The following is a 24,834-nucleotide window of genomic DNA, read 5'->3' on the forward strand; positions in this document are numbered from 1 at the left end:
AGGATTCTGGGATCGAGTCCCGCATCGGGTTCTCTGCTCAGTGGTGAGCCTGCTTCCTCCTCTCTCTGTCTCTCTGCCTGCCTCTCCACCTACTTGAGATCTCTGTCAAATAAATAAATAAATCTTAGGGATGCCTGGGTGGCTCAGTTGGTTAGGCCTCTGCCTTCGGCTCAGGTCATGATCCCAAGGTCCTGGGATTGAGTCCCGCATCGGGCTCCTTGCTCGGTAGGGAGCCTGCTTCTCTCGCTGCCTCTGCCTGCCTCTCTGCTTGCTTGTGTGTACTCTCTCTCTCTGTCTCTGGCAAATAAATAAAATCTTTAAAAAACAAACAAAAATAAGTTTTACTTACTGAGAGAAAGCATGCATACATGTGTGCGCATGGCAGGGAGCGGTTAGGGAGAAGGAGACAAGCAGACTCAATGCTGTGTGGGGAGCCTGATATAGGACTTGATCCCAGAATACTGAAATCATAACCTGAGTTGAAATCAAGAGTGGGGTGCTTATGGGGTGGCTCAGTTGGTTAAGTGACTGCTTTGGGTTGGGTCGTGATCCTGGAGTCCTGGAATCGAGTCCTGCATCAGGCTGCCTGCTCAGTGGGGAGTCTGCTCTTGCCTCTGACCCTCCCCTGCCATGTGCTTTCTCTTTCTCATTCTCTTTTTCAAATAAATAAATACAGTCTTTAAAAAAAAAAAAAAAAGTGGGATGAGTAACTGAACCACCCAGGTGCCCCTTGTTATATTAAACCATTATTGTGGGTTCCTTAATGATATAAAGTGTTATCATATACCTACTTTATTTATATTTATATTCATATACATATATGTGCATTTTTAGAAAAAGATTTTATTTATCTGACAGAGAGATCACAAGTAGGCAGAGAGGCAGGCAGAGAGAGAGGGCGAAGCAGGCTCCCCACTGAGCAGAGAGCCTGATGTGGGGCTCGATCCCAGGATCCTGAGATCATGACCTGAGCCAAAGGCAGAGGCTTAACCAACACTGAGCCACCCAGGCACCCCTGTATCTGCATTTTGGAAAACTTCTGTGAAGATGGGTTGAGTAGAGATGTACAGAGCTGTGATGGGAGAGGAGAGAGAGTTTTATTTTTTTTTTTAAGATTTTACTTATTTATTTGACAGATCATAAGTAGGCAGAGAGGCAGGCAGAGAGAGAGGGGGAAGCAGGCGACCCACTGAACAGAGAGCCCGATGTGGGGCTCGATCCCAGGACCCTGAGATCATGACCTGAGTGGAAGGCAGTGGCTTAAACCACTGAGCCACCCAGGTGCCCCGGAGAGAAAGATTTTAACTTTGACAGCCCCATGTCAGTTTGAAAGCAGTGTAACTTGTGGTGTTATTTTGTTTCAGCGTATTTGTAGCCATGAAGTGCCATCTTGCCCAATATGCCTATATCCACCTACTGCAGCCAAGATAACCCGTTGTGGACACATCTTCTGCTGGGCATGCATTCTGCACTACCTTTCCCTGAGTGAGAAGACCTGGAGTAAATGTCCCATCTGTTACAGTTCTGTGCATAAGAAGGATCTCAAGAGGTGAGATGGAGACATTTAATAGATTAGATCCCCCATCTGCTGACTCCTTGCTCTTTTCCATCTAAATGTCCATGTTACAGTGTTGTTGCCACAGAGTCACGGCAGTATGTTGTTGGTGATACCATTACAATGCAGCTGATGAAGAGGGAGAAAGGGGTGTTGTTGGCTTTGCCCAAATCCAAATGGATGAATGTAAACCATCCTATTCATCTAGGAGGTGAGTTCTATTAATTTAGGGGGCAAATAATTTTGGGTACATCCTTCAAGGCTAGTGAGTATATCTTTCTGTTAGAAATTGAGCCTTTGAGCAGGCCATTTCTAGCATTTCCACATCAGTTTTAGGATTCTGGTAGGTTAGAGGGGAGTTTGCGGAGTGGCTTAACTCTCTGCAAGTTTCAGGTATGGTTTCAAGTATGGCTCCGTTATATATTTTAATTTTTTTTAAGATTTGTTCATTTATTTGAGAGAGCAGGAGAGAGTATGAGGAGAAGCAGGCTGTCCACTGAGCAGAGAACCCAATGCAGGGCTCAGTCCTGGGACTCCAGGATCATGACCTGATCTGAAGGCAGCTGCTTAACTGACTGAGCCAGCCAAAGGCCCTCAGTTTTTCATTTTGTTGAAATAGTGGCTGGTCTTGAGGATTCCACAGTCAGCAGTCTGTGCACCTGTTGTCCAGGAACTCAGTAGTCTAGTAGAAGAGACATACGGTGGTCAAGCAATTAGAATAGAATGTGAGAAGTACTCACAGTGGGGAATGTGCACAGGGTTTTATGTCTTGTATTCCATGCAGAAATGAGTATTGATTAAAGTGGCATTTCAGTTTCTGGGCTAAAGATATTTCTCAATAAAGAGTATTGAAACAGTTGACTCTCGTGGAAAAAAAAAATTAGATCCCTGTCTCATACCATTCATAAAAATCAACTCCTCATGGATTAAGTAATTGAATTTTTAAAAATCTAAAATTTTTAAGAAAAAATATGGGACAGTATCTTTATAAATTCTCAGGTAGGGATGGATTTTTGAACCAGGATAAAACTGTATAGATGTTAGAAAAGCTAAATAAATGTGATTTTATAAGAATGAAATCTGACAAGATTCCTTAAAGTCAACTGATGATAAACTAAGGGAAGATTTACACATTTTTAAATTAATTAACTAATTAGTTTAAAGATTTTATTTGTCAGCGAGGGAGAGCAAGTATTCTATGAATTAGATTAACAAGCTGGGCTAAGCATGTGCAAAGCATTTTCCAGAAAGGCATATTGGAATCCTTCCCAAGAATTATAAGAGATTTAATTTTGCTAAGAGTTACGTAAATCAAAATGGCTATCAGATTGACACACACGAAAAAGAGAAAAAAAACATTGGGAACACCAGGTTTTGCGGCAGTAGGGGAGGAAAATGAGTTCTTGGTGGCGTTTTGATGGGAGAAGTTTGATAGTATTTAAAGTTTGATAGTATTTAAAGTGCACAGGGGCACTTGGCTGGCTCAGCTGGAGGAACGTGGCTACAATTGTGAATTTGAACCCCACAGGGGGTGTAGAGATTACTTAAAAAAAACCAGAAAACCCAAAACCTTTGATCCAGCATTTATACTTAAATATCATAAGGAAATTATTCGCACCAAGGAGCATGTATAAGGATTTTTTGTTACAATGTAATATAAGTTGACAATAAGCTAAATGTTCCATAAGGAATTTACTCAAAGTAGAGTGTATTATTCTGTGGAACACAATACAGAAGGTAAAAATTAGGTCTCTGTGGGGGCGCCTGGGTGGCTCAGTGGGTTAAAGCCTCTGCCTTCAGCTCAGGTCATGGTCCAAGGGTCCTGGGATCGAGCCCCGCATCGGGCTCTCTGCTCAGCAGGGAGCCTGCTTGACTCTCTGTCTGCCCCTCTGCCTGCTTGTGATCTCTGTCAGATAAATGGATGAAATCTTTAAAAAAAAAAATTGGATCTCTGTATTAATATTTTGAAAGATTTTAGCATACATTGGATGAAAAATGCAGAACAAAGCTTAGAGTTTATCATTTATGGAAAAAGCTTCCTTTCTTTAAATGAACATGGGTGGGGCGCCTAGGTGGCTCAGTGGGTTAAAGCCTCTGCCTTCGGCTCAGGTCATGATCCCAGGGTCCTGGGATCGAGTCCCCCATTGGGCTCTCTGCTCGGCAGGGAGCCTGCTTCCCCCTCTCTCTCTGCCTACCTGTGATCTCTGTCTGTCAAATAAATAAAATCTTTAAAAAAAAAATGAACATGGGTATAAATGTATAGAAAAAGATTTGATGACTACATATTGAAATTTGTAAATGGTTATCTCTGGGTGGGTACTAGGATGGGAGGGTGGGGAAATGGTATTTCAAGGGTTTCTCAATAGGTAATATTGTCTTGAACTTTTGGAAAAGTACAGAAAACATGGGAGAGGGAAGTTAAGGAAATAAATCCTCCATGATCCTTTTATGCAGAGGTACCCCAAAATTCTAGATTTTTTTTTCTGTGCATGTATACTTCTGCAAGATTAGGATTAAATTTTCTAGTTTGGTGTCTACATTTTATTCATGTAATGTGAGTATTTCTACATGTTAGTAAATGTCCTCAGAAAACCTTTTTTTTTTTTTTTTTAAAGATTTTATTTATTTATTTGACAGAGAGAGCTCACAAGTAGACGGAGAGGCAGGCAGAGAGAGAGAGGGAAGCAGGCTCCCCGCTGAGCAGAGAGCCTGATGCGGGACTCAATCCCAGGACCCTGAGATCATGACCTGAGCCGAAGGCAGCGGCTTAACCCACTGAGCCACCTAGGCGCCCCAGAAATCCATTTTTTTTTTTTTAAGATTTTGTTTATTTATTTATTAGACAGAGATCACAAGTAGGCAGAGAGGCAGGCAGAGAGAGAGGAGGAAGCAGGCTCCGCACTGAGCAGAGAGCCCGATGCGGGGCTCGATCCCAGGACCCTGGGATCATGACCTGAGCCCAAGGCAGAGGCTTTAACCCACTGAGCCACCCAGGCGCCCCCAGAAAACCATTTTTATTAAAAAAAAATTTTTTTAAAGCTTATTTTTAAGTAATCTCTATATCCAACATGGGGCTCAAATGCACGGAGATTAAGAGTTGTGTGCTCTCCCAATTGAGCCAGCCAGGTGCTCCCAGAAAACCATTTTTAATGTCTGCAAAATTCCCTTCAGTGAATATGTCATCATGTCATTATTTCTGTATTATTGGACATACTGGTTGGTTGTATTTTTGGTATTATAGATGTAATTATTGAATATTGTTTGGCTAAATTTTTTTTAACTGCATTTTTTGTTTTCTTAGATTCCTTATAAAAATGGGGTCAGAGTTAGTAACCTTGTATTAAGGTCATTATTAAATTGTTTTAGAAAATTATGCTAAATTATTTCCATCTTTACAACAAAGGTATATGTAAAAGTTGCTGTGTAGCCAGGCGATTGCAAAGCTTTGAGTGTTGCATTTTTGTGATCTTGCTGGTTTCCCTGTAGATGAACAGCACAGCCAGTACTCCAAGTTGCTGCTGGCCTCTAAGGAGCAGGTGCTGCACCGGGTAGTTCAGGAAGAGAAGGTAGCTCTAGAGCAGCAGCTGGCAGAGGAGCAGCACACTCCCGAGTCCTGCTTTATTGAGGCAGCTATCCAGGAGCTCAAGGTAAGCTGATGCCCTGGAAACAAGGTAGGGTGGTCGGGATAAGTTACCTCAGTCCCACATTTAAGATAATGAACAGGGAAAGGCTAAAAAAAGATAGTTTGCTTTGGGATTTGGTGATGGGAGGGAAGGGCTGACCTAGTGTTTTGTGTGTGTGTGTGTGTGTTTTGGGGTGGTACCTAGTGTTTTTTTTTTTTTTTAAGCTTTTTTAAAAAACATTTTATTTATTAGGGAGAGAGAATGAGAGGCGTGAGGGTTAGAGGGAGAAGCAGATTCCCCACTGAGCAGGGAGCCCAATGTGGGACTCATCCTGGGATTCCACGATCATGACCTGCGCTGAAAGCAGTTGCTTAACCAACTGAGCCGCCCAGGTACCCGGTATCTAGTGGTTTGTAAAGTGCTCTCTGGAGCTGAAAGGAAGAAGTTAAAATGATCTTGGAGTTAATTGAGCCCCTGAAGTCTCTTTGATTAACTACGTTCTGAGTTAAGCAAGGTAGGCTTTTTTTTTCCCCCCTAAAAAAACACTTGGATTTATTTTTAGAGATGTTTTATTTGAGGGACATTTTGCAGAAAGTAGTATGGCCTATGTAGCAAGGCTTAGGAGTGCCTGCTGAGGATTTGGAGCAACAGGAATTCCCCAGATACAGAATTTGCGAAGCTCTGCACCCTTTAATAGGCATCAGAATCCCTGGTTGTTGGTTTCCACCCTGGGAGGTGGAGTCTGTCAGTTCTGGGCTAAGTGGGCTTAGTAATTTGCATTATCATGAGTTCCAGGGTGTTTTTGATTTTGTTCATCCTCAGACCATATTTTGAGAGTTACAGAGAGTTATTGGTTAATTAGACCAATGAAAGCCCTTGTTTATTGAGTGATTGGCATGTGACAGGCCCTATGCGATGGTACTGTATTTACATTTATCTTACTTAAGTGTCCTGGTGTGATAGATACGACTGTCCCCCTTCATGGATGAGGAAATGGAGTCATGGGTTAAGTAAGGGAATTTACTTGAGGACATATAACTAAAAAGAGGTGGAGCTGGAATTCCTGTCTTTCCTGAGTCGTCCTTTAGCAGGGTACTGTGTATTTCATTTGTTTTTTTTTTTCCCCCTGTAATGCAGAGTATTTGTTCTAATGCATTTCGGAGAAGAAAAGCTATATAGAAGTAGAGCTGTCCAGGTTTAGGTGGGGGTTGGCCAAACCCCTGCCTCTTGCACTGGGGCTTTCAAAGTGTAGCTTGTAAACACAAGAAGACTAGTTCTGTGTTCTTGGATTTTTGTTCAGGAAGCTTTTGTATAGTGTTGTCAGTGTGACTGCCACAGATTCTAAGCAGAATACCATCCCATTTGGGTACCAAGTGCTTTTTGCTTCCTGTTTCCTTTGAAGAATGAGGATTTTAAGTACTTGAAATCCAGGCACCCCTGGCAATTACGTTTTAAGACCAAGATTGAAAATAGCCAAAATATTCAAAATATATAGGACTAGATGAAAGGAATGGTGTGGAGAAAAAGCCACAGTGGGGATGGGAGCAATGGGAGCACTATTCCCATTGGGTCTTGTTGCCTTTTAACTTACGCTCCTGTTGGGAGAGTCCATTTTAAGCCCTTGCTAAACTCAGTGTTTCTGGAAACTTCGCTTTCTCTGGTCTTCTCTCTGGCGGTCTAGACTCGGGAAGAAGCTCTGTCAGGATTGACCGAAGGCGGAAGGGAGGTCCCTGGTGTTGTACCTGCTCTGGAACAACTGGTGCTGATGGCTCCCTTGGCGAAGGAGTCCGTTTTTCAACCCAGGAAGGTTAGTGTGTCCTTGTTAGAGGCTAAATGGCTGCTCTTCTTCAATGTTGCTGTTTAGGTGGCAGGTGCTGGACTTTGTGGGGAGAGGGGGCGCTGTGAGTATTTCCTGTGTGCTTATTAGTTCTTTACCCCGGGATGTTAAGTCAGTGACAGCTAAGGGAAACATCCGGAGAACTTGGTTCCGGTGCCTCCCTTGCCACATAAACTTTCTTTTGATATAGAATTTGTCCCAACAGGGTGTACTAGAGTATCTGTCTGCTTTTGATGAAGAGACCACCGAAGTTTGTTCTCTGGGCTCTCCTCATCCTCTTGCTCTCCCTCTGGTGGAGGAAGAGGAAGCAGTGTCTGAACCAGAGCCTGAGGCCTGTGATGACTCAGAGTTAGCAGATGACAGTCTGGGAGAGGGGACCATTTGTACTGAGTCCAGCCAGCAGGAACCCATCACCAAGCCAGGCTTTACACATCTGAGCAGCTCTCCTTGTTACTACTTTTATCAAGGTGAGTGTCCCTGAGAGGAGGGCTGGGTTGCCAAGGAGAGATTTCAGCGAGGTGACCTGTCCTCTTAGGAGAAGGAGGTATTGCTGCTAGTTGTAGGTGCTTGGGTCTGTTGTGCCTTCGGCTTTGGGGAGGGAGAGGCAGGCCTAGCTGTGTGGGGGGCCCTCTCTTGAGGACCCGCCAAGATTGCTGTGTGAGAGAGCCTCTTGTCTTCAGCGGAGGACGGGCAGCACATGTTCCTGCATCCTGTGAATGTGCGCTGCCTTGTGCGGGAGTACGGCAGCCTGGAGCAGAGCCCGGAGAAGATCTCAGCGGTAGTGGTGGAGATTGCCGGCTACTCCATGTCTGAGGTAAGGTCTGACCTGCCCCGAGGGTTACGGTTCTGGGGTGCCATCAGAATGATCTCTTTGACATGGGCCTAGGCAGCCCATGCATCCAATCCTTCAAGGATCATAGCTTTTGTAAGTCTGTTTTTGTCACTGATGATTGTCCCCGCAAAGTTTTTAGAGATTAAACGGTGCTCCCTTACCATGTTGGGTTTCTGGTAGTCACTACTGCTCTCTGCTCAACAGGTTCATTTATTGTGGTTTGGGAATATAGATGTCTCTCACTTTCATTTAAGATGATTTTGTTTTTATCTTTTTCCTTATGGCTTGGGAAAAATGTCCAAGGAATCGAAAAGTTCTTGGGAGCTCTACACTAGGTTATACAAGCTTGAAACACATTTCTTTTTTAAGATTTTTAAAAATTTTTATTTATTTGACAGAGATCACAAGTAGGCAGAGATCAGGCAGAGAGAGAGAAGGGGAAGCAGGCTCCCCGCTGAGCAGAGAGCCCAATTCGGGGCTCAATCCCAGACCCTGGGATCATGACCTGAGCCACCCAGGTGCCCCTTGAAACACATTTTTGGCTCAGCAGACACCTGTTAATTATTGTCTGATAATTTACATATGTGTTTTTACCATTTGAGAGTTACCCCTGTGTTGATCACAAATTTGTTACAAGCCTCAAAATAAGAGACTCATTGAGTACCATAAACTTTCCATCAAACATGCAGAAAATGGGGGTGCCTGGGTGGTTCAGTGGGTTAAAGCTTCTGCCTTCAGCTCAGGTCATGATTCCAGGGTCCTGGAATCAAGCCCCGCATTGGGCTCTCTGCTCAGCAGGGAGCCTGCTTCCTCCTCTCTCTCTCTGCCTGCCTCTCTGCCTACTTGTGATCTCTGTTAAATAAGTAAATAAAAATATTAAAAAAATAAATAAACATGCAGAAAATGAAAAGAAAAATTGATGGCCTTCATTTTTTTTACTATTTCAGGCCAAGCTTTATTCGTAGGGAAATCTGCTTTATTTGCCTTCCCAGTTACATTAATTCTCTCCATGGATTCTAGGTTTTTTGCCATCCAATACGCTTTAACTCCCCTTGTTCTCCACCCCCACCTGCTTAGTTGTGAGCCCCAGAGAATCACAAATTTAGATTTAGATTATTTATTACCAGGCTCAGTTTATTCATTTGCAGCACAAACCTAAACACTGCTTTTGGTTGCTCATTCTACCTTACTGAATGTTGACCGTTTCTGTTTGGCTTTGTCAAATGGTGATAACTTGAGTACTGCTCTTTGAACCCCAGTGCTGTATGTGAGTGTGCGTACTTTTGGCTGTCTGGGGTGGGAACCTCTGCTCTGAGTCTGGCTCACTGTCAGTTGAGTTTTGGTCCCTTTTGCATGGTAGGATGTTCGACAGCGCCATAGATACCTTTCTCACCTGCCGCTCACCTGTGAGTTCAGTATCTGTGAATTGGCTCTGCAGCCTCCTGTGGTCTCTAAGGAAACCCTAGAGATATTTTCAGGTAAGAATGCACCCATTCTGCTTCTCTTCAGAGTGGAGTTCAGGGGTTCTTCTGACTGGAAACCTGGGGTGGGAGGAATTAAGGAGCTCCATCATGAGCCTCCATACCTCCAGAAACACTCCATCCGTTCATCCAGTTGGCTGTCTCCTTATGTGGCCTTAGCTACTAGTCACCTGGGAGGAGTTAATGGCCAGGTTTTCTTCGGTCTACCTCCTCACCATCTGACCAACCCACAGATGACATTGAGAAGAGGAAGCGTCAGCGCCAGAAGAAGGCTCGGGAGGAACGCCGCCGGGAGCGAAGGATTGAGATGGAGGAGAACAAGAAACAGGGCAAGTGTAAGTTCAGGAGCTCCCATGGTTGACTAGTACAGCTGTGCATCATCAGAGAGAGACTCAGTGCTTGGGCCCAGGACCTAGACTGCTTGGTTCACATCTTAGTCCTGCCACATGTTTTCAGCTCTTAAATGTGAATCATGAGGGTACCTCCTTCATAGGCTTATTTGAGAATTAAGTGGGTTAATTCGAGTCAAAGCTCATAGCTCTTAATAAGGGATGAGATTAAATTCATCCTTGGCATAGTGGGTGAAAAAATATGTTCTGGGAAGAGAATTGGAAATCTGAATTTGGTGGATAATTGTCTCCTGTGCATTCTAGATGGAACATTAATCCCACCTTTGTATTAAAGGGACATCTGTACCTAGCTTAGCATATCTCCCAAGGGGGTCTGACAGAGTAGAAACCTTGCCAAACTAGGAAATACTTGCAGGAGGTTAGATTTTCATACCAGTAAGTGCAGAGCCTTTTGATCTGCCGCTCCAACGTAAGCTTCATTGAACCCAGGAGAGTAGTGTGACATGAGGGCCTGCTTATCCTCCAGGAAGCAAAGAACTGAGTCCTCAGCTCGGGAAAGGACTTCACTGTTTTTGACTACATACAGTATGGTAAACACACATTTTACTTCTTTGAGGCACCTGGGTGGCTCGGTTAATTAAGTGTCTGCCTTCAGCTTAGTTCATGATCTTGGGGTCCCGGGATTGAGTCCCACTTCGGGCTCCCTGCTTGGTGGGGAGTCTGGTTCTCCCTCTCCCTCTGCTTCTCTCCCCTGCTCATGTTCTCTCTGTCTCAAATGAATAAATTAAGAAAAATCTTAAAAATTTTTTCCATTTCCTTTTCCTTTTTTTACTTCTTAAACTTGAATAACTAGGATAATACTGGGGTTCCAGTGTTATATAGCTGTTTGGCACATTTCCCAAATGTTTGAAAAACTGGTGTTTCAGGAATGAGCTTTTTCTGGTTTGCTTTTTTTTAAATTATGGAAATATTCAAAGACAAGTATATAGAGTAATATGGTTAAGCTGTATGTCTATCACCTGGCTTCAGATAGGAATAGTAAGAACAAAGATTTTATTTATTTATTTATTTTTATTTAAAAATTTTTTTTAAAGATTTACGTATTTCAGTGAGAGAGGAGTACATGCACGGGAAAGTGGGGTCGGGGGAGAGGAAGGGGGAGATAGAGGGGGCAGGGCAGAGGGAGAGAATCCCCAAGCAGACTCTCCCCTATGAGGGGAGAGCCCACAGGGGGTCTTGATCTCAGGACCCGGGAGATTAAGACCTGAGCTAAAATCAAGAGTCAGACGGTTAAGCCACTGAACCACCTAGGTGTCCCAAAATTGGGGTTTTAAAGCTGTTTACATCCCCCCCTTTTTTTTTTTTTAAGATTTTATTTATTTATTTGACAGAGATCACAAGTAGACAGAGAGGCAGGCAGAGAGAGAGAGGGAAGCAGGCTCCCTGCTGAGCAGAGAGTCCGATGTGGGGCTCGATCCCAGGACCCTGAGATCATGACCTGAGCCGAAGGCAGCGGCTTAACCCGCTGAGCCACCCAGGCGCCCCTACATCCCTTTTTTTTTAAAGACTCTTGGGGGATTCATACTGACTGTCCTCAACTGTTGGAAAAGATTTGAGGAATATTCTAAATGGGTCTACCATTCTCTTTTCTTTGCAGACCCAGAAGTCCACATTCCCCTAGAGAATCTACAGCAGTTTCCTGCCTTCAATTCCTATACCTGCACCTCCGATTCTGCTTTGGGTCCCACCAGCACCGAGGGCCATGGTGCCCTCTCCCTTTCTCCTCTTAGCAGAAGTCCAGGTTCCCAAGCAGGTAAATGAGTTGGGGTTTAAAGAATGAAGTTGGCCATCAGCCACAGACCTTAAAGCAAAGACCTGGTATCTGAATGTACAACTCTGACCTACTCAGCGTGGTGGGATCTTTAGGTGACTAACATTACTTTGGGTAGATAATATATTCCTGAGATATGTCAGATTTTACCATTTGATCCACCTTTCGCGTTTGCTCTACTGACTGCTTTGTACCCAGCTGTCTTCTGAAAATCTCAGAACCTCAAGATAGTTGATAAGGCGGGACAGTTAAACTTAGATTCTTCCCTGTGACCCATCTGTTTTATTTCTAGTTTGTACCTGTGATAAAATCCCCTTGTATGCTTAAGCATCTTTGTACATGTCTCTGTTGTAGCACTGGTTATAATGGGGGCGCAGGGGAAGCCTATGAAATCTGCTGTTAAGGTAATGGCTGAATTGTAGAGCATTTATATTATGAAATACTTTATACCTATTGAAGAGGGGAGTAGCTGTCTTCATGAACTAATGTGTGGACCTTTAAGATGAAAGGACATCGTCGAATAAGACGAAATATGATACCACTTGTGGTTTTTACTTTTTTTTTTTACCTATTTTTTTAAGTAGGCTCCATGCCGGATGTGGGGTTTGAATTCATGACCCTGAGATATAGTTGTATACTCTTCCAACTGAGCTAGCCAGGCACCCCACATTTGTGGATTTTAAAAAAAGAACATAAAAACAGCATTTCGTTGTGGGTTCATATATCTGAACGTGTAGAAAAATACTGAGATGATTACATAATCAAACTGGTAATGGTGTTTTACTCTAGGGAGTGAGGTCAGTATTTAGAGGTTGTTCAGAGGCTTTTGCCTTTTAAAAATACTTTTTTAGAGAATGTATTAATGTATTATCAAGTTAAACATTTAAGAGTTAATCATAATTTTGTTTCAAAGAGCTATCTTTTCTGATCGTCCTCCTGAATGGTAGTTTTTGATAATTAAAATTTCTTGCCAGCCATTTTAATAAAATGTCCAAAGCAGAGTATTTAAAGCTCTTGGTGATTCTCTTGTGATCATTTGCCTGTCACTCTGCAGATTAGAAGAGTGAGGCTAAGGCAGGGGCTTAGTGACAGGAATGTGACAGAAACCTGCATTGTGACCATTATGCTCTTTAGTTTAAGAAGAGAGCTGCTATACAGAGCACTATGGCAGAACATTGACCACATTATCTGTGATACAAAAACTGTGTTTGTGTATGTGTTTTCATCATACTAGCCTTTCTGAGGAACGGGCTTTAATATCCTGAGGAAGAGCAGTTGGATGGTGCTAGGAATGAGCATACTGAATGGCCCTGGCTGACTGCGGGAGGGTCTGCTACCTGGAGAGTGACTAGGCCCTTCCCTCCCAGCAGTGATCAGGACAATGGGTAGACCTGTGGGAATTGCTCACCTCTAGGTCAATAAGGATGGAGAAGACTATTATCTAGGGCTTATGAAGGAAAAGCTTGGATCTTCATACTGGATTTTGTTCATGTATGTGTATTTTGGATTCTAACAATATTCTCAGGTCAGAGACATCTGGCTGGACCATAAAGGCTGACCTGATTACATTTTATCTTTTCCTTGGAACTTTTTCATTCACATAAAACTAGTCCATAACAGTCCCCAATACCTAGGCCTGGAGAGTCAGCTGCTTTGGAAAGGGTTTTTCTTAGTGTGGGAACAGATTCTGCCATGCTTTCTAGTATTACTGTGAGTACTCAGCTTTTTTCTCCCTGGATCACTAGTGTGAATAGTGGGGCCATGTTCTTGACTTTATAAGAACACAGCAGAGTGGTAATTGGATCAGGTTCGCTTTTAGAGGTGGGGCTGGTAATTATCCAGACCTGATTCAGGGTTCATCTTTTCTCTCTTGTTAAGAATAGGCTAGCTCTTTGGAGCTTAACTTACATAATCAGGTCTCTGGTTTCCTTTCAGACTTTTTGCTGACCCCTCTGTCACCTACTGCCAGTCAGGGCAGTCCTTCATTCTGCGTTGGGAGTCTGGAAGAAGACTCTCCCTTCCCTTCCTTTGCCCAGGTAAATCTTTTGCTTCTATTGTAAAACAGCCCAAGGATATCTAACATGAACTCTGCTGCTTGTTCTTTCTGGAAATCTTTCCGTTGGAGGAGGAGACTTACAGGCTAATGTTGCATGGATGGTAATAGTCATGGAAAACTTTTTTAAGAGGAAATCTGTTGGATTTAGTCTCAGATGTTACTGTATAGACTTACCAAGGAAAGAGACCAAGAGTAGCTGAGGGAGAATCAGAGCTTCAGTTACTTAACAAATCATTAGATACTTGGGTAATGAGCACTGTTGTAGGGGCTGGGGAGACTTCAATCAATTTTAGCTGGTCCCTAGTTCTAGGACCTTGGATTTAGGTAGTGTGTATCTATTACATATAGTAAACCATTCCTCTTCACTTTGGGAAGGGAGAGGTTGCGGTTATCCTATAACTAGCCAGACCAGCTTTCTTAGGCAGGTGGGTTAGAGGAACACTAGGCTAGTGATCCTTGTTGTCAGATCTTTTTTTTCCCCCCAGTAATTGAAGTATTTTTATTTTATGTACAACGAGTTAACATTAAGATAGGTCTCTTGGAGGACCTATTCAAGAAAGTTCACTGAATCCAATTTACTGAAGCCTGTATCCTTCCCGTACTTATGGAAACACTGGTGGCACATACTTGAGGTCCTACTTCCGGATCTCAGACCGTGTGGGTTTGAGCAGACACAGCTTGCTCTCTCAGATGCAACGAGGCAAAAGGATGTCAGATGACTTTTTTTTTTTTTTTAAGATTTTATTTATTTGTCAGAGAGGGAGAGCGAGCGAGCACAGGCAGACAGAATGGCAGGAAGAGGCAGAGGGAGAAGCAGGCTCCCCACTGATCAAGGAGCCCGATATGGGACTCGATCCCAGGACGCCGGGATCATGACCTGAGCCGAAGGCAGCCGCTCAACCAACTGAGCCACCCAGGCGTCCCGTCAGATGACTTTTTTAATCTTTAAAACAACAAAACCAACACTCAGCATTCCTGCATGGAGATAACTAAGTTAAGATGGAGGGACTGCTTGCCAAGCACCCCCATTAGAAGTCAGTATCAGCTTTTTGGGGGCTAGTTTGGAATCATTAGCTTAATGGTTCTTTAGAGCAGGTGATAATGGGTGTTTCTCACAACAAACGGCGGCGTGTGTGGAGAAAGAAGCAGGAATTGGACTTCGGTAAGGAGAGTCCTGGAGTCCAGGAGAGCAGTAACTGAGAGCGGTCCCGAACATGAACTGGTGGGCTTCAGAAGTGACACTTACGCAGGTGGCTCCCAGGAGTTATGTCAGATGCTCAAGTTTGTGTTGTTTTTGTTTTGTTTTGTTTAAACTAGGTTTTATTGCTTTTGCTTTTTTTCAGAATTAAATGGTGAACGACTTCAGACTTCAGTGTGTTGAAGGAATAGCATAACGAACGCTTTTACCTTTCATCTATGTTCACCAGTTGTTAGCATTTTGCTGTGTTTGCTTTCTCTTTTTACTGTTTTACTATGTTGAAAATCAGTTACGACCTCATGAATGACAGTTTGCCACCGAATATAAGTGGCCCCACAAATGACATTCTTCTGTTTAAGCACAGTTGTCATGACCACATCAAAGAAATTCAGCTAACTGAATATCTCATGGAGTATGTCTCAAGGGTCCTGTATTGTTTTCAGTCACGTCCAGAGACTGCTCATTGCATGTATTTGTCAAGTCTCTTTAGTGTCCTTTGATCTGTAACAGCTTCTCTAGCCTCTCTCTTTTTTGTTTTGTTTTCTTCCCACGGCATGGATATTTGTGAAGCATCCAGGCCAGCTGTTGTATACAGAGTCCTAGAGTTTGGATTTGTTGGTTTCTTTTTTCGTAAGTAGGTTCAGGTTAAACATTTAAACATTTCTGGCAAGAATAAAACATAGGTGGTAGGTATTTTAATGACCTTTTAAGAGTAAGGTGGTTCAGATGTCTTACTATTTGGACTCCAAACTCCCAGGGACCAAGAGAAAAGATCATCAAAGTGGTACATGATAAAGAAAGGTTATTCAGTGAAATCAACTTCTGCCAGCCCAACTCCATTTGAATAATACTGTACCGCACTTTGGGACACATACTTTAGGACAACACATTCCTATTTGAATCTTGTGGGGCTTGTCTCCTGGTATTTTTCCAGGAATAAAATTCCCCTTACTTTGGGCACCTGGGTGGCTCAGCGGGTTAAGCCTCTGGCTTCTGCTCAGGTCATGATCTCAGGGTCCTGGGATTGAGGCCCGCATTAAGCTCTTGTGACCTCTATCAAATAAATAAATAAAAGCTTAAAAAAAACCCCAAACTCCCCCTGCTTTGAGCATAGCATGTTGCAGATGGGACTCACACTGGCCCTTGATAATTAAGAAACTGGCCTTGGCCAGACAAGATGAAAGAGTTCCCCATTCAGGGGCAGGAGGAATTGTTCTGATTTTACTGTACATGGAGGCTGGATCTAAAATTTTATAATTAAGGAGCTATTGGAAAAGCAAAGACTGAAGGGTAATTAAAGCTGTTGGGGCAGTTGCAGGATAAAGTTAAATTTATTAAACTGGTTTTCTTGGCCTTTAGTAACTGGAATTCGATAGCCAGGTGGTTCATTTTGAAATTGGAGGGTACTGCACACTGCTTATTCCAGGAGGTTTATGTTTTTAGGAGTCCCAAGAAGAACGGGAAAACTTAACAGAACAAGAGAATCACACAAAAGTCAGGATTGTCAACTTGAGAGTCTGAGTAAGAACCTTTTGTGCTGTCATGCACTATTCTTCAACCTTTTTCTAAGGAATAAAACAGGCTTTGGTCTTCCACCTTGGGAATTTGACTGCTAGTTCTGCTGGTCAGGATATAGAGAACATGACCAAAATAGTGCATTGAGGAAAGAAGTACCTGGAAAATCCTTTTTTCCCAAAGGTGATAGTTCTTTGACCTTCTAGCTAGTTAGTGTCGACACAAGTCTGGAAGAGAAATTGGACTGGTTACTTAAATTCTTTTCTCTCCTCTTTCCCTCTTGGCAGATGCTGAGGGTTGGAAAGGCAAAAGCAGATGTGTGGCCCAAAACTGCTCCCAAAAAAGGTGAGAATGACCTTCTGGTGGAGGGGAATTTGGTCCCTTTCAGAAAGTCAAAGTCTCTAGAATCGTCTCTAAAATTCTAACACGGTATTTTATAGATGAAAACAGCTTAGTTCCTCCTGCTCCTGTGGACAGCGATGGGGAGAGTGATAACTCAGACCGTGTTCCTGTGCCCAGTTTCCAAAACTCCTTCAGCCAAGCTATTGAAGCAGCCTTCATGAAACTGGACACACCAGCTTCTTCTGATCCCCTCTCTGGTAAAGGCAAAGAAGTGTGTGCTCAGTACAGGGCTGTCATTCCCACCTGGATCTAGTGGTGGACATCACTAATTAGGCTCTTTCCTCTGAGCCTGTAGGGTCACATGCTAGTGTCAGCTAACAGTCCCTTCAGTATGTCAGATAGGACCCTTTTGCCACCCCACATTAATTCTTGAGGCCTGGATATGAAATTCTGAGACGGTGTTTATTTTTTCCCTTCTAAGACATAGTGGAGAGGAGATTTTAGAATCCTGTTTGGTAGAGGGTGGCTAATACTTGGAGAAGTCAGGCTTGAAGGCCACACCACTCTGGCTATTCAGCGAGACAAGAACATTAGCATTTAGGGTGTGTCTTCTCTGTGCTTAGCATTGTGCTCATTTTATTCTCCCGACAACTATATTAAATGGGTAGAACGATCACGGGTAGAGCAGATGAAGAAATGGGTCTAGGGACGTAAAGGGACTTGACGAGGATCTGCAGCGTGCAGGGACTGGTATCTGGGCCCAGGCGGTCCTCACCCTCGAACCTTAGCTGCCACTCTGGACTCTCAGGAGTGAAAACTGGCTGGGGGCAAGGGGATAACGTTCAAAGCTAAATAAGCTCTTTCTTGTTTCCATTTAGAAGACAAAGGAGGAAAGAAAAGAAAAAAACAGAAACAAAAGCTCCTGTTCAGCACCTCAGTCGTCCACACCAAGTGACACTACTGGCTCACTACTGGCTCGTTACCTTCTCCATCTGGTTTTCTTTCTTCTGTGCTTTTGTTTTGCTGCTGTAATTTTTAAGTATTTGAGTTTGAACAGATTAGCTCTGGGGGGAGGGGGTTTCCACAGCGTGAGGGGGAACCAAGAAAATTTTAAATACAGTGTATTTTCCAGCTTCCCGTCTTTACACCAAAATAAAGTATTGACACTCTCAAGAGATCTCTTCCTGCCAAGATTTTTAGTTTGTTACTAGGGTTATTCTTTTGGACCTATGTATAATTAGTTTTTCTCAACCCAAGTAAGTTTGAGTCCCTTCACCATCCCTTGGAGCAGCCCACACCCCACTGCTCTGCTGACACGTCAGGGCATCATGGTTTCAACACACCATTCAGCATGTCTTTTAAAAATAGAGCCTTTCCTGTCTAGTTTTCCTCTTGTTAAAAAAACAGAGGATGGGAATAAAATGGATTTAGGACACCCAGCTTGAACTGCAGTTTTTCTTCTGAGAAATGGCCAGGATGCGCCTGCTTACCTAGGTGCTAGAGGGTTTTGCAACTTTTATGTGGCTCATTTGGCAAGGAAAGCTGTAATTGTCACTAAAGCAGCCCTGGAACCTGCCAACTGTTAGATGAAGCTTATTTTGAGCGACAGTGGCCTGAGTTATAGGAGCAGAGGAATCTGGCACAGCTGGAGGCAGAGCTGAACAGTTTGAAAGCAGTGGTGGTGCCCACTGCCTGCCTCTCTGTTGTCTAGAGCAGTCTGTGCCTTGGTTTGAGTGGAATTTGAGTGATGTGAATTATTTTGCTGCTTAATAAAGTGACCTCTAGGTATAATAGAATGTGAAGGCAAATAGTTGCAATAAATCACCTGCACAAGCAATGTGAGCTTTCTGGTTTTTTAAAGTTCATTACAGGTTAGCTAGACACACTTCTTAAATAGGGTTAAGTAATGGCTACTGTGAGCTTGAGCACTCTGGTGTCACAGGGCAGGGTCTTTCCTAGTGTCAGGACTAAGGGGTTCTTGAGTTGGGCTTAGCTTTACCTGTCATTCTTAAAGAGGTTCGTAAATCCTGGGACAGGAACCGCCCTGGGTGCCTGAGCGTGTTTCAGCCCTGAAGAGAAGGGGACATGTTGAGGCAAACATTACAGATCTTTCTGTTAAATGTGTAAGGGACTTTGAATAACATCTGTTTTATTATATAAGAGAACAGATCCTAGAAATGTTATTGGTAAGTAGTGGATCCAAACCCTCCTAACCTCTGTGAGTTTGGAGGTGTTACTCGGTTTCAGGTGGCCTGGCAGGGGTGAGACAACAGGGAAGGGCGAACTGCAGAAACTACTAGAAGCTGCCCCCCCCCCCACGCCCTGCTACCCCCTCCGGCAAGAAAAATGCAAGAACCATGTTTATTATCCTGTTACCTGAATAAGGATTGGTAAAGAATCTGCTATTTTTAAGGCCAGTATGGAAACCAGCTATAGATTTGTGCCAGTTTAGTTGCCATGTCTCACGAATAATGCTTTTACTCTAAATAACCTGGACTGCTTAGGGTTCATCCACAAGACCTCAAGTGGGAGGCTATACATCTAGCATCACAGGGAGCCAGTCTTCCCACTGAGGCCAGGGATAGCCAGGGAAGGAGACCTCCCAGCCAAAGTGGAACTTTTTTTTTTTAAATACTTTATTTATTTGACAGAGATCACAAGTAGGCAGAGAGGAGGAAGCAGGCTCCCTGCTGAGCAGAGCACCCGATGCGGGGCTTGATCCCAGGACCCTGGGATCATGACCTAAGCCGAACGCAGATGCTTTAACCCACTGAGCCACCCAGGTGCCCCCAAAATGGAACTTCTTAAGTATACTAAATGGCTGCTATAGAAGTGAGTATATTTATTTTTTAAATTTTTATTTGAAACAGAGCAGGAGATGGGGAGAGGGAGAGAAGAAAGAGAATCTGAAGAGGACTCCATGCTGAGCACAAAGCCCAACTTGGGGATCAGTCCCACAATCGTGAGATCATGACCTGAGCCAAAACCAAGAGTCGGATGCTTAACCGACTGAGCCACCCAGGTGCCCTGCCAAGTACATTTATTAAACCTACTCAGCCAGGCAATTAGACACAGATAGTCTGTAACTGCCTGGGGTTCACCACCTGCAGGACCACTAAACCTGGCAGCGCTAGGTAAAGGTGACTTCAGTTTAAGTGAACAAGTCCTCTACTTTGAGCTGATACCTTGGCCTCTGGTGAGCAGTCATCCACTTTGGCAAAATTGTAGCAGATGCTGCTGCCTCCCAGAATGTCCTGTTCCAACAACTGGCCCTTGAATCTCGGGCCCAGCACAGCCTGCAGAGGTTCACTCCATTGCTTCAGCAGCCTCCTCATCACCACTCTCCGAAAACTCCTCATCTGACCTCTCCTCTAGTAAACAGCTTCTGGCAACAGACTTCTGGATAGCTTGCCGTTCTCCTGGAAAGGCAGGCAGAGCAGGGATGAAAGAGGTCTTTGGGAGTCACCTCTTTTCAGCCAGGCTAGTTACTGCTCACTGGGCACTGGCTAACATTGCTTACCTTCGTCGGTGCAGTTCTGCAATAAGATCAACAGCTGTCTCCTGTTGTAATGAATCAGGAACTTCTGGCATGTTCTAATTGTACCTGGCACATGAAAGAACTCTGTGGTCAACAGCTCATGAAAGGTGTCTGTCTCAAAGACTTTGTGAGCTGGGTGAAAGCCTCCTATTCTTGGCAGGAGAGCAGGAAGACCTACCTACCTGTCAAGACTGAACCCTGGACCTGTTACTATTGAAAATCAGCGGCCATACCACATGCACCCCTACCTCCCACGTGTAAGGTGTTGAGGAAACACGGGTAACGGTGTCCTTTGTTCTCCAAGTATGTGATGAAAGGAAGAGCTGAGCACACGAGGTGGTAGAATTCCTTCCGGCATCGAAGTAGCACTACTCCAGTATAGGCATTGAGGTATCGCACTACAGCAGGGGAAAAAAAATCATTTTGGGAAACTCTGGATTCATTTAAAAATCTTAGAGTAACTGAGCTTCTACTATGTGCCAGGCAGTGGCACTTGGGATGCATCAGTGAGCAAAAACAAATTTCTGAAGGAAAAAAAAAACCTTAGGACAGACATTTATTTATGAAAAAGGAATAAACCACACCAGGGCTTTGCACACCAATCAGAATGAATTTGGAATTTTAAATGCTCTTCTAATTCACTGATTAGCTGATAAGTGGGGCTGGGACTGGCAGAGATCCATTTTCCTCAGGGGAAATCTTGGCTAAAAAAGTTTTTTGTTTTTTTAAGATTTTTTTTTTTTAAAGATTTTATTTATTTATTTGACAGAGAAATCACAAGTAGGCAGAGAGGCAGGCAGAGAGAGGAGGAAGCAGGCTCCCTTCTGAGCAGAAAGCCCGACGCGGGGCTCGAATCCAGGACCTGGGATCATGACCTGAGCCACGTAGGCGCCCCATGTTTTTTTTTTAAGATTTTGTTTGACAGCACAAGCAGGGGGAATGGCAGGGAGGGGGAGAAGCAGGTTCCCCTTGAGCAGGGAACCTGATGGGGGCTTGATCCCAGGACTGTGGGATCAAGATGCAAGCCAAAGACAGATGCTTAGGTGACTGAGCCACCCAGGTGCCCCCTGATAAACAGGTTCTATTGCAACTGGATTCTGTAGGTCTTGAAGAGGTTGCGAATGACCCAATGTAAATGAACTGGGCCTATGTGCATGAATTCTCCGGTATTCAATTTTAAGCAAAGGTTAAAACAGGTAATGAATTAAATATTAAATTGCCTTAAATATTAAATTGCCTCTACCTTCAGCTCAGGTCTTTATACCAGGATCTTGGAATGGAGCCTGCTCCTCCCACTCCTCCAAGCTCCTGCGCTCTCTCGCTATTTGTCTCCAATAAATATCTTTATAATCGTTAAAATAAAACACTTAAAACATGGGCGCCTGGGTGGCTCAGTGGGTTAAGCCGCTGCCTTCGGCTCAGGTCATGATCTCAGGGTCCTGGGATCGAGTCCCGCGTCGGGCTCTCTGCTCAGCAGGGAGCCTGCTTCCCTCTCTCTCTCTGCCTGCTTCTCTGTCTACTTGTGATCTCTCTCTGTCAAATAAATAATAAAATAAAATCTTAAAAAAAAACCACTTAAAACAGCGTCCTTGTCAGAAGAATCCCCTCCCTCATTTACATACCATGGTGGGTTCTGTATTTTCATCTGCTGTATTAAGGGGTTTTTTTAAAAGGTAATATTGACAATTTTCCCCCCCATGGGATGTCAATGTAATCAAGTAACTTAACTCGGAACTATACCCGTCCTCCCCCATTTAATTCATTATCTTGCTCAATCACAATCCCCAGTATACACACGTGAAACTGATAAAGCCGATTCTTTTCCAAAGTGCCACTGCCTTCTGCTTTTAGCTCTCCGCCTAACCTCGGACTCACGCAGACTCGGGCTCAGACTCTGATTGGCCTCAAGAGGACATACTGTACAGTGAGGACTGTGTATCGGGTTTGGAAGCTCCTGCCGTCTCCCGTACCCTTTCTTTCTCCCTCTTCCGGCCCCCGTTCCCTCCCAATCCCGCCGTTCGCCTAGTTCCCCAGCACTCTCGTACCCGCGAAGCCGATGGAGCAGGAGGCTGCGCCGAAAGTCCCGTGCACGCGGGCGATCGTGTCCCGTATGAGGCCGCCCAGCACTCGGTCCTCCAGACTCAGGCGGCAACGGGGGTCATCAGACACCACCTCGCACAGTAGGTACCTGCGGCGGGCAGCAGAAAAGTGAGCGCGCGGCCAAGGCCACGGGGTACCCGGTAGGGGAGCAGATGTTGGGCAGGCAGAGGGCTCTTACCTGTGCTTAAACCGCACCATGGCGGCCTCCGCGCGCTGCGGCCCAGCTCCCAAACCGGATATCTGCGGTTTTGCTGGTGGCCAATGGGAAATTACCCTCCGCAGTCTTGCAACCAGTCAGAGAGGAAGCAGGGTAAGAAGGCGGGGCTAGAGGGTTGGCAGGCCGAACCCCGTGCCAGTCTTCCTTAAGCCCTACCTCCCTCTACGTTTGTAGAGCGCGTGCGTCCTGTTAGGTGTTTGGGAGGGGGGTTCCGCGATCTAGAGGCGTGTGGTTGCGATGGGTGTTTCTGCAGCATGCCGGAGTTTGCCGTTCTTTGCAGGTGCATCCGCTGCATTTGGGGCTCTCGGGATATGTACTCTCTATTACCTTGCAATCAAGTTGTGTATGCACTTATATTCGCTCCCTAAAGTTAGACGGCGGAACTTTCGAGGGCGAGACCCAGCATTTACACGGCCGGGATTGACACGGGAAATCGGGCCCTTAGTTTCAGGTTGGAGATCGGTTTAATTTTTTCGTACAGCCAAATATATTATTACTATTTGGGTCTTTCAACAATCTTATGGAAACCGGAGTATTGCCTCGGCTTTTGTTGGCAAAAACAATCCGTGATTGTTATATTTTACTTTTTTTTTTAAATAGAAAAGTACAAAGAAGGAAATAAAAATAATCTCAACACCGAGAAAAACTAATTTATCATGTAGTGTATTTACTTCCTTTTCTTTCCCCTTGTGCCATAGGGTCTCACTCAAAGTGAGGTCCAGGGACCGCTGGGTTTTCTGAGATTTTTTCCAGGTGTCCCTAATGTCAAATAACTTCCATAATAATACTCAGATGTTATTTGCCTTTTTCATTTTCTCAGAGTGGACACTTTTCCGGAGACTATGTGACATGTGCTGACATTATCACTGATGGCTGATGGGATTTTCTATTGTGTTCTAAACACTTAGTTTTGTTATATTTACTTGGAATCTTTGCATTTCTCAGTTTTAATATCCATGATAAGTATCAATAATCCTATAAACACGAAAGGTCTTTGGGATCCTCAATAATTTAAGCACATAAAGGGGTCCTGAGATAAAAATCTTAGAACTGCTGCCCCGTGTTAAATTACATTTTTCTTTTTTTTTTTATTACGAATAGGATCAAACTGCTTAGCACTGTTTTTGCTTGAGTATCTTTTTTTTTTAACAACTGAATTATTGATGTGTACTATGCATAAAGTACATATTAAGTGTAAGGCTCAGTGAATTTTTACATATGTGTAGACTCTTGTAATTACCACCCAGATGAAGAGGGAGCATTTCTACACTCAAGAAGGTTCCTTGCTCTCTTCCCAGTCAAAACCTTCCTAGAAGTGGCCTCTGTTTTGACCTTTATCAAGATAAGATCAGCTTTGCCTGTTCTTGAACTTTATTTATTTTAAAATATATCTTAAAAAATATTTTATTTATTTGACAGAGAAACATCAAGAGAGAGAACACAAGCAGGGGGTGTGGGAGAGGGAGAAGCAGGCTTCCAGCGGAGCTGGGAGCCTTATGCGGGGCACAATCCCAGGACCCTCAAATCGTGACCTGAGCCCAAGGCAGACGTTTAATGGGTGAGCCACACAGGTACCCCTGAAAGATTTTATTTTAAGATATTATTTTTTAAAATTTATTTGAGAAAGAGAGTGGGAGAGAGCACAAGCAGGGAGGAGGGGCAGAGGGAGAGGAAGAAGTAGACTCCCCACTGAGCAGGGAGCCCTGTTTGGGGCTGGGCTCCATCCTAGAACCCTGGAATCATGACCTGAGCTGAAGGCAGTCCCTTAACTAACTGAGCTACCCAGGCACCCCTGTTTTTGAACTTTTTATAAAAATCCAACAATATGTTTCTGTGTGTGTGTATGTGTGTGTCTCCTTTTACTCATAATAACGCTGTAAGATTCATTCTTGTTTGATTGTGTTTTCATGCCAACCATTCTGCAATGTTATTTTTCAGCTGCACAGTATTGAACTGTTTGGATATAACACTGCTAAATTGGTCAATGTTCCCATGATAGACATTCAGATTAGTTCCAGATTTTTTGTTATACCCAGCACGCAGGTGCACAGGTTTGTAACTTGATCTTTTTTTTTTTCAAGATTTTATCCATTTATTTGACAGAGAGATCACAAGTAGGCAGAGGCAGGCAGAGAGAGAGAGGGGGAAGCAGTCTCCCCGCTGAGCAGAGAGCCCCATGGGGCAGATTCCAGGACCCTGAGACCATGACCCGAGCGCAAGGCAGAGGCCTAACCCACTGAGCCACCCAGGAGCCCCTGTAACTTGATCTTTATATCCATCCCTACTTGTGGAAGTGTGGAATTGGCTGGCCCTGTGAGGTCCATGAAGGGAGGCCAAGTATTTGCAAAATCTGGAATGA

At 44.0% G+C, this 24,834-nt stretch overlaps 2 protein-coding genes across 5 annotated transcripts in view; one reads left to right on the plus strand and one right to left on the minus strand.

Annotated features, from left to right (window-relative positions):
* RNF10 (ring finger protein 10) overlaps positions 1–17,793 on the plus strand; it is a 41,953-nt gene extending 24,160 nt beyond the window's left edge. Inside the window, exons 5-17 of one of the 2 annotated variants that reach the window (XM_047696938.1) lie at positions 1,365–1,549; positions 1,630–1,766; positions 5,042–5,202; positions 6,860–6,985; positions 7,221–7,482; positions 7,696–7,829; positions 9,208–9,325; positions 9,562–9,663; positions 11,336–11,491; positions 13,445–13,545; positions 16,566–16,623; positions 16,719–16,877; positions 17,499–17,793. In XM_047696938.1, the coding sequence (XP_047552894.1) occupies positions 1,365–1,549; positions 1,630–1,766; positions 5,042–5,202; positions 6,860–6,985; positions 7,221–7,482; positions 7,696–7,829; positions 9,208–9,325; positions 9,562–9,663; positions 11,336–11,491; positions 13,445–13,545; positions 16,566–16,623; positions 16,719–16,877; positions 17,499–17,575 (1,776 nt within the window). In that variant the 3' untranslated portion in view covers positions 17,576–17,793. Of the gene's footprint in view, positions 1–1,364; positions 1,550–1,629; positions 1,767–5,041; positions 5,203–6,859; positions 6,986–7,220; positions 7,483–7,695; positions 7,830–9,207; positions 9,326–9,561; positions 9,664–11,335; positions 11,492–13,444; positions 13,546–16,565; positions 16,624–16,716; positions 16,878–17,498 lie in introns of those variants that run through there. The other variant, XM_047696939.1, reaches the window with a different exon arrangement.
* A 1,828-nt stretch (positions 17,794–19,621) lies between these two features.
* POP5 (POP5 homolog, ribonuclease P/MRP subunit) lies at positions 19,622–22,536 on the minus strand. 3 transcript variants are annotated; one of them, XM_047696940.1, is made up of 6 exons: positions 22,437–22,535; positions 22,204–22,346; positions 21,956–22,075; positions 20,407–20,556; positions 20,141–20,224; positions 19,622–20,039 (listed from the first exon to the last, which is right to left on the minus strand). In XM_047696940.1, exons 1-6 carry the CDS (start codon positions 22,454–22,456, stop codon positions 19,927–19,929), a joined length of 630 nt encoding a protein of 209 aa, XP_047552896.1. In that variant the 5' UTR covers positions 22,457–22,535; the 3' UTR covers positions 19,622–19,926. The 3 variants fall into 3 exon arrangements, with proteins under 3 accessions (XP_047552896.1, XP_047552897.1, XP_047552898.1); XM_047696941.1 differs by lacking the exon at positions 21,956–22,075; XM_047696942.1 differs by lacking the exons at positions 20,407–20,556; positions 21,956–22,075 and having other exon boundaries at positions 22,437–22,536.
* Between the last annotated feature and the right edge of the window lie 2,298 nt (positions 22,537–24,834).

Source organism: Lutra lutra, chromosome 12 (assembly GCF_902655055.1).
Source record: "Lutra lutra chromosome 12, mLutLut1.2, whole genome shotgun sequence".
NCBI lineage: Eukaryota > Metazoa > Chordata > Mammalia > Carnivora > Mustelidae > Lutra > Lutra lutra.

Coding starts and splice junctions, on each gene's coding strand:
- POP5 (XM_047696940.1), bottom strand. CDS start 22,456: ATGGTGCGGTTTAAGCACAG. Junction 20,225..20,406: donor CAACACCTTACACGTGGGAG/GTAGGGGTGCAT, acceptor TTCATGTGCCAG/GTACAATTAGAACATGCCAG. Junction 20,040..20,140: donor GCAGAACTGCACCGACGAAG/GTAAGCAATGTT, acceptor CTGCCTTTCCAG/GAGAACGGCAAGCTATCCAG.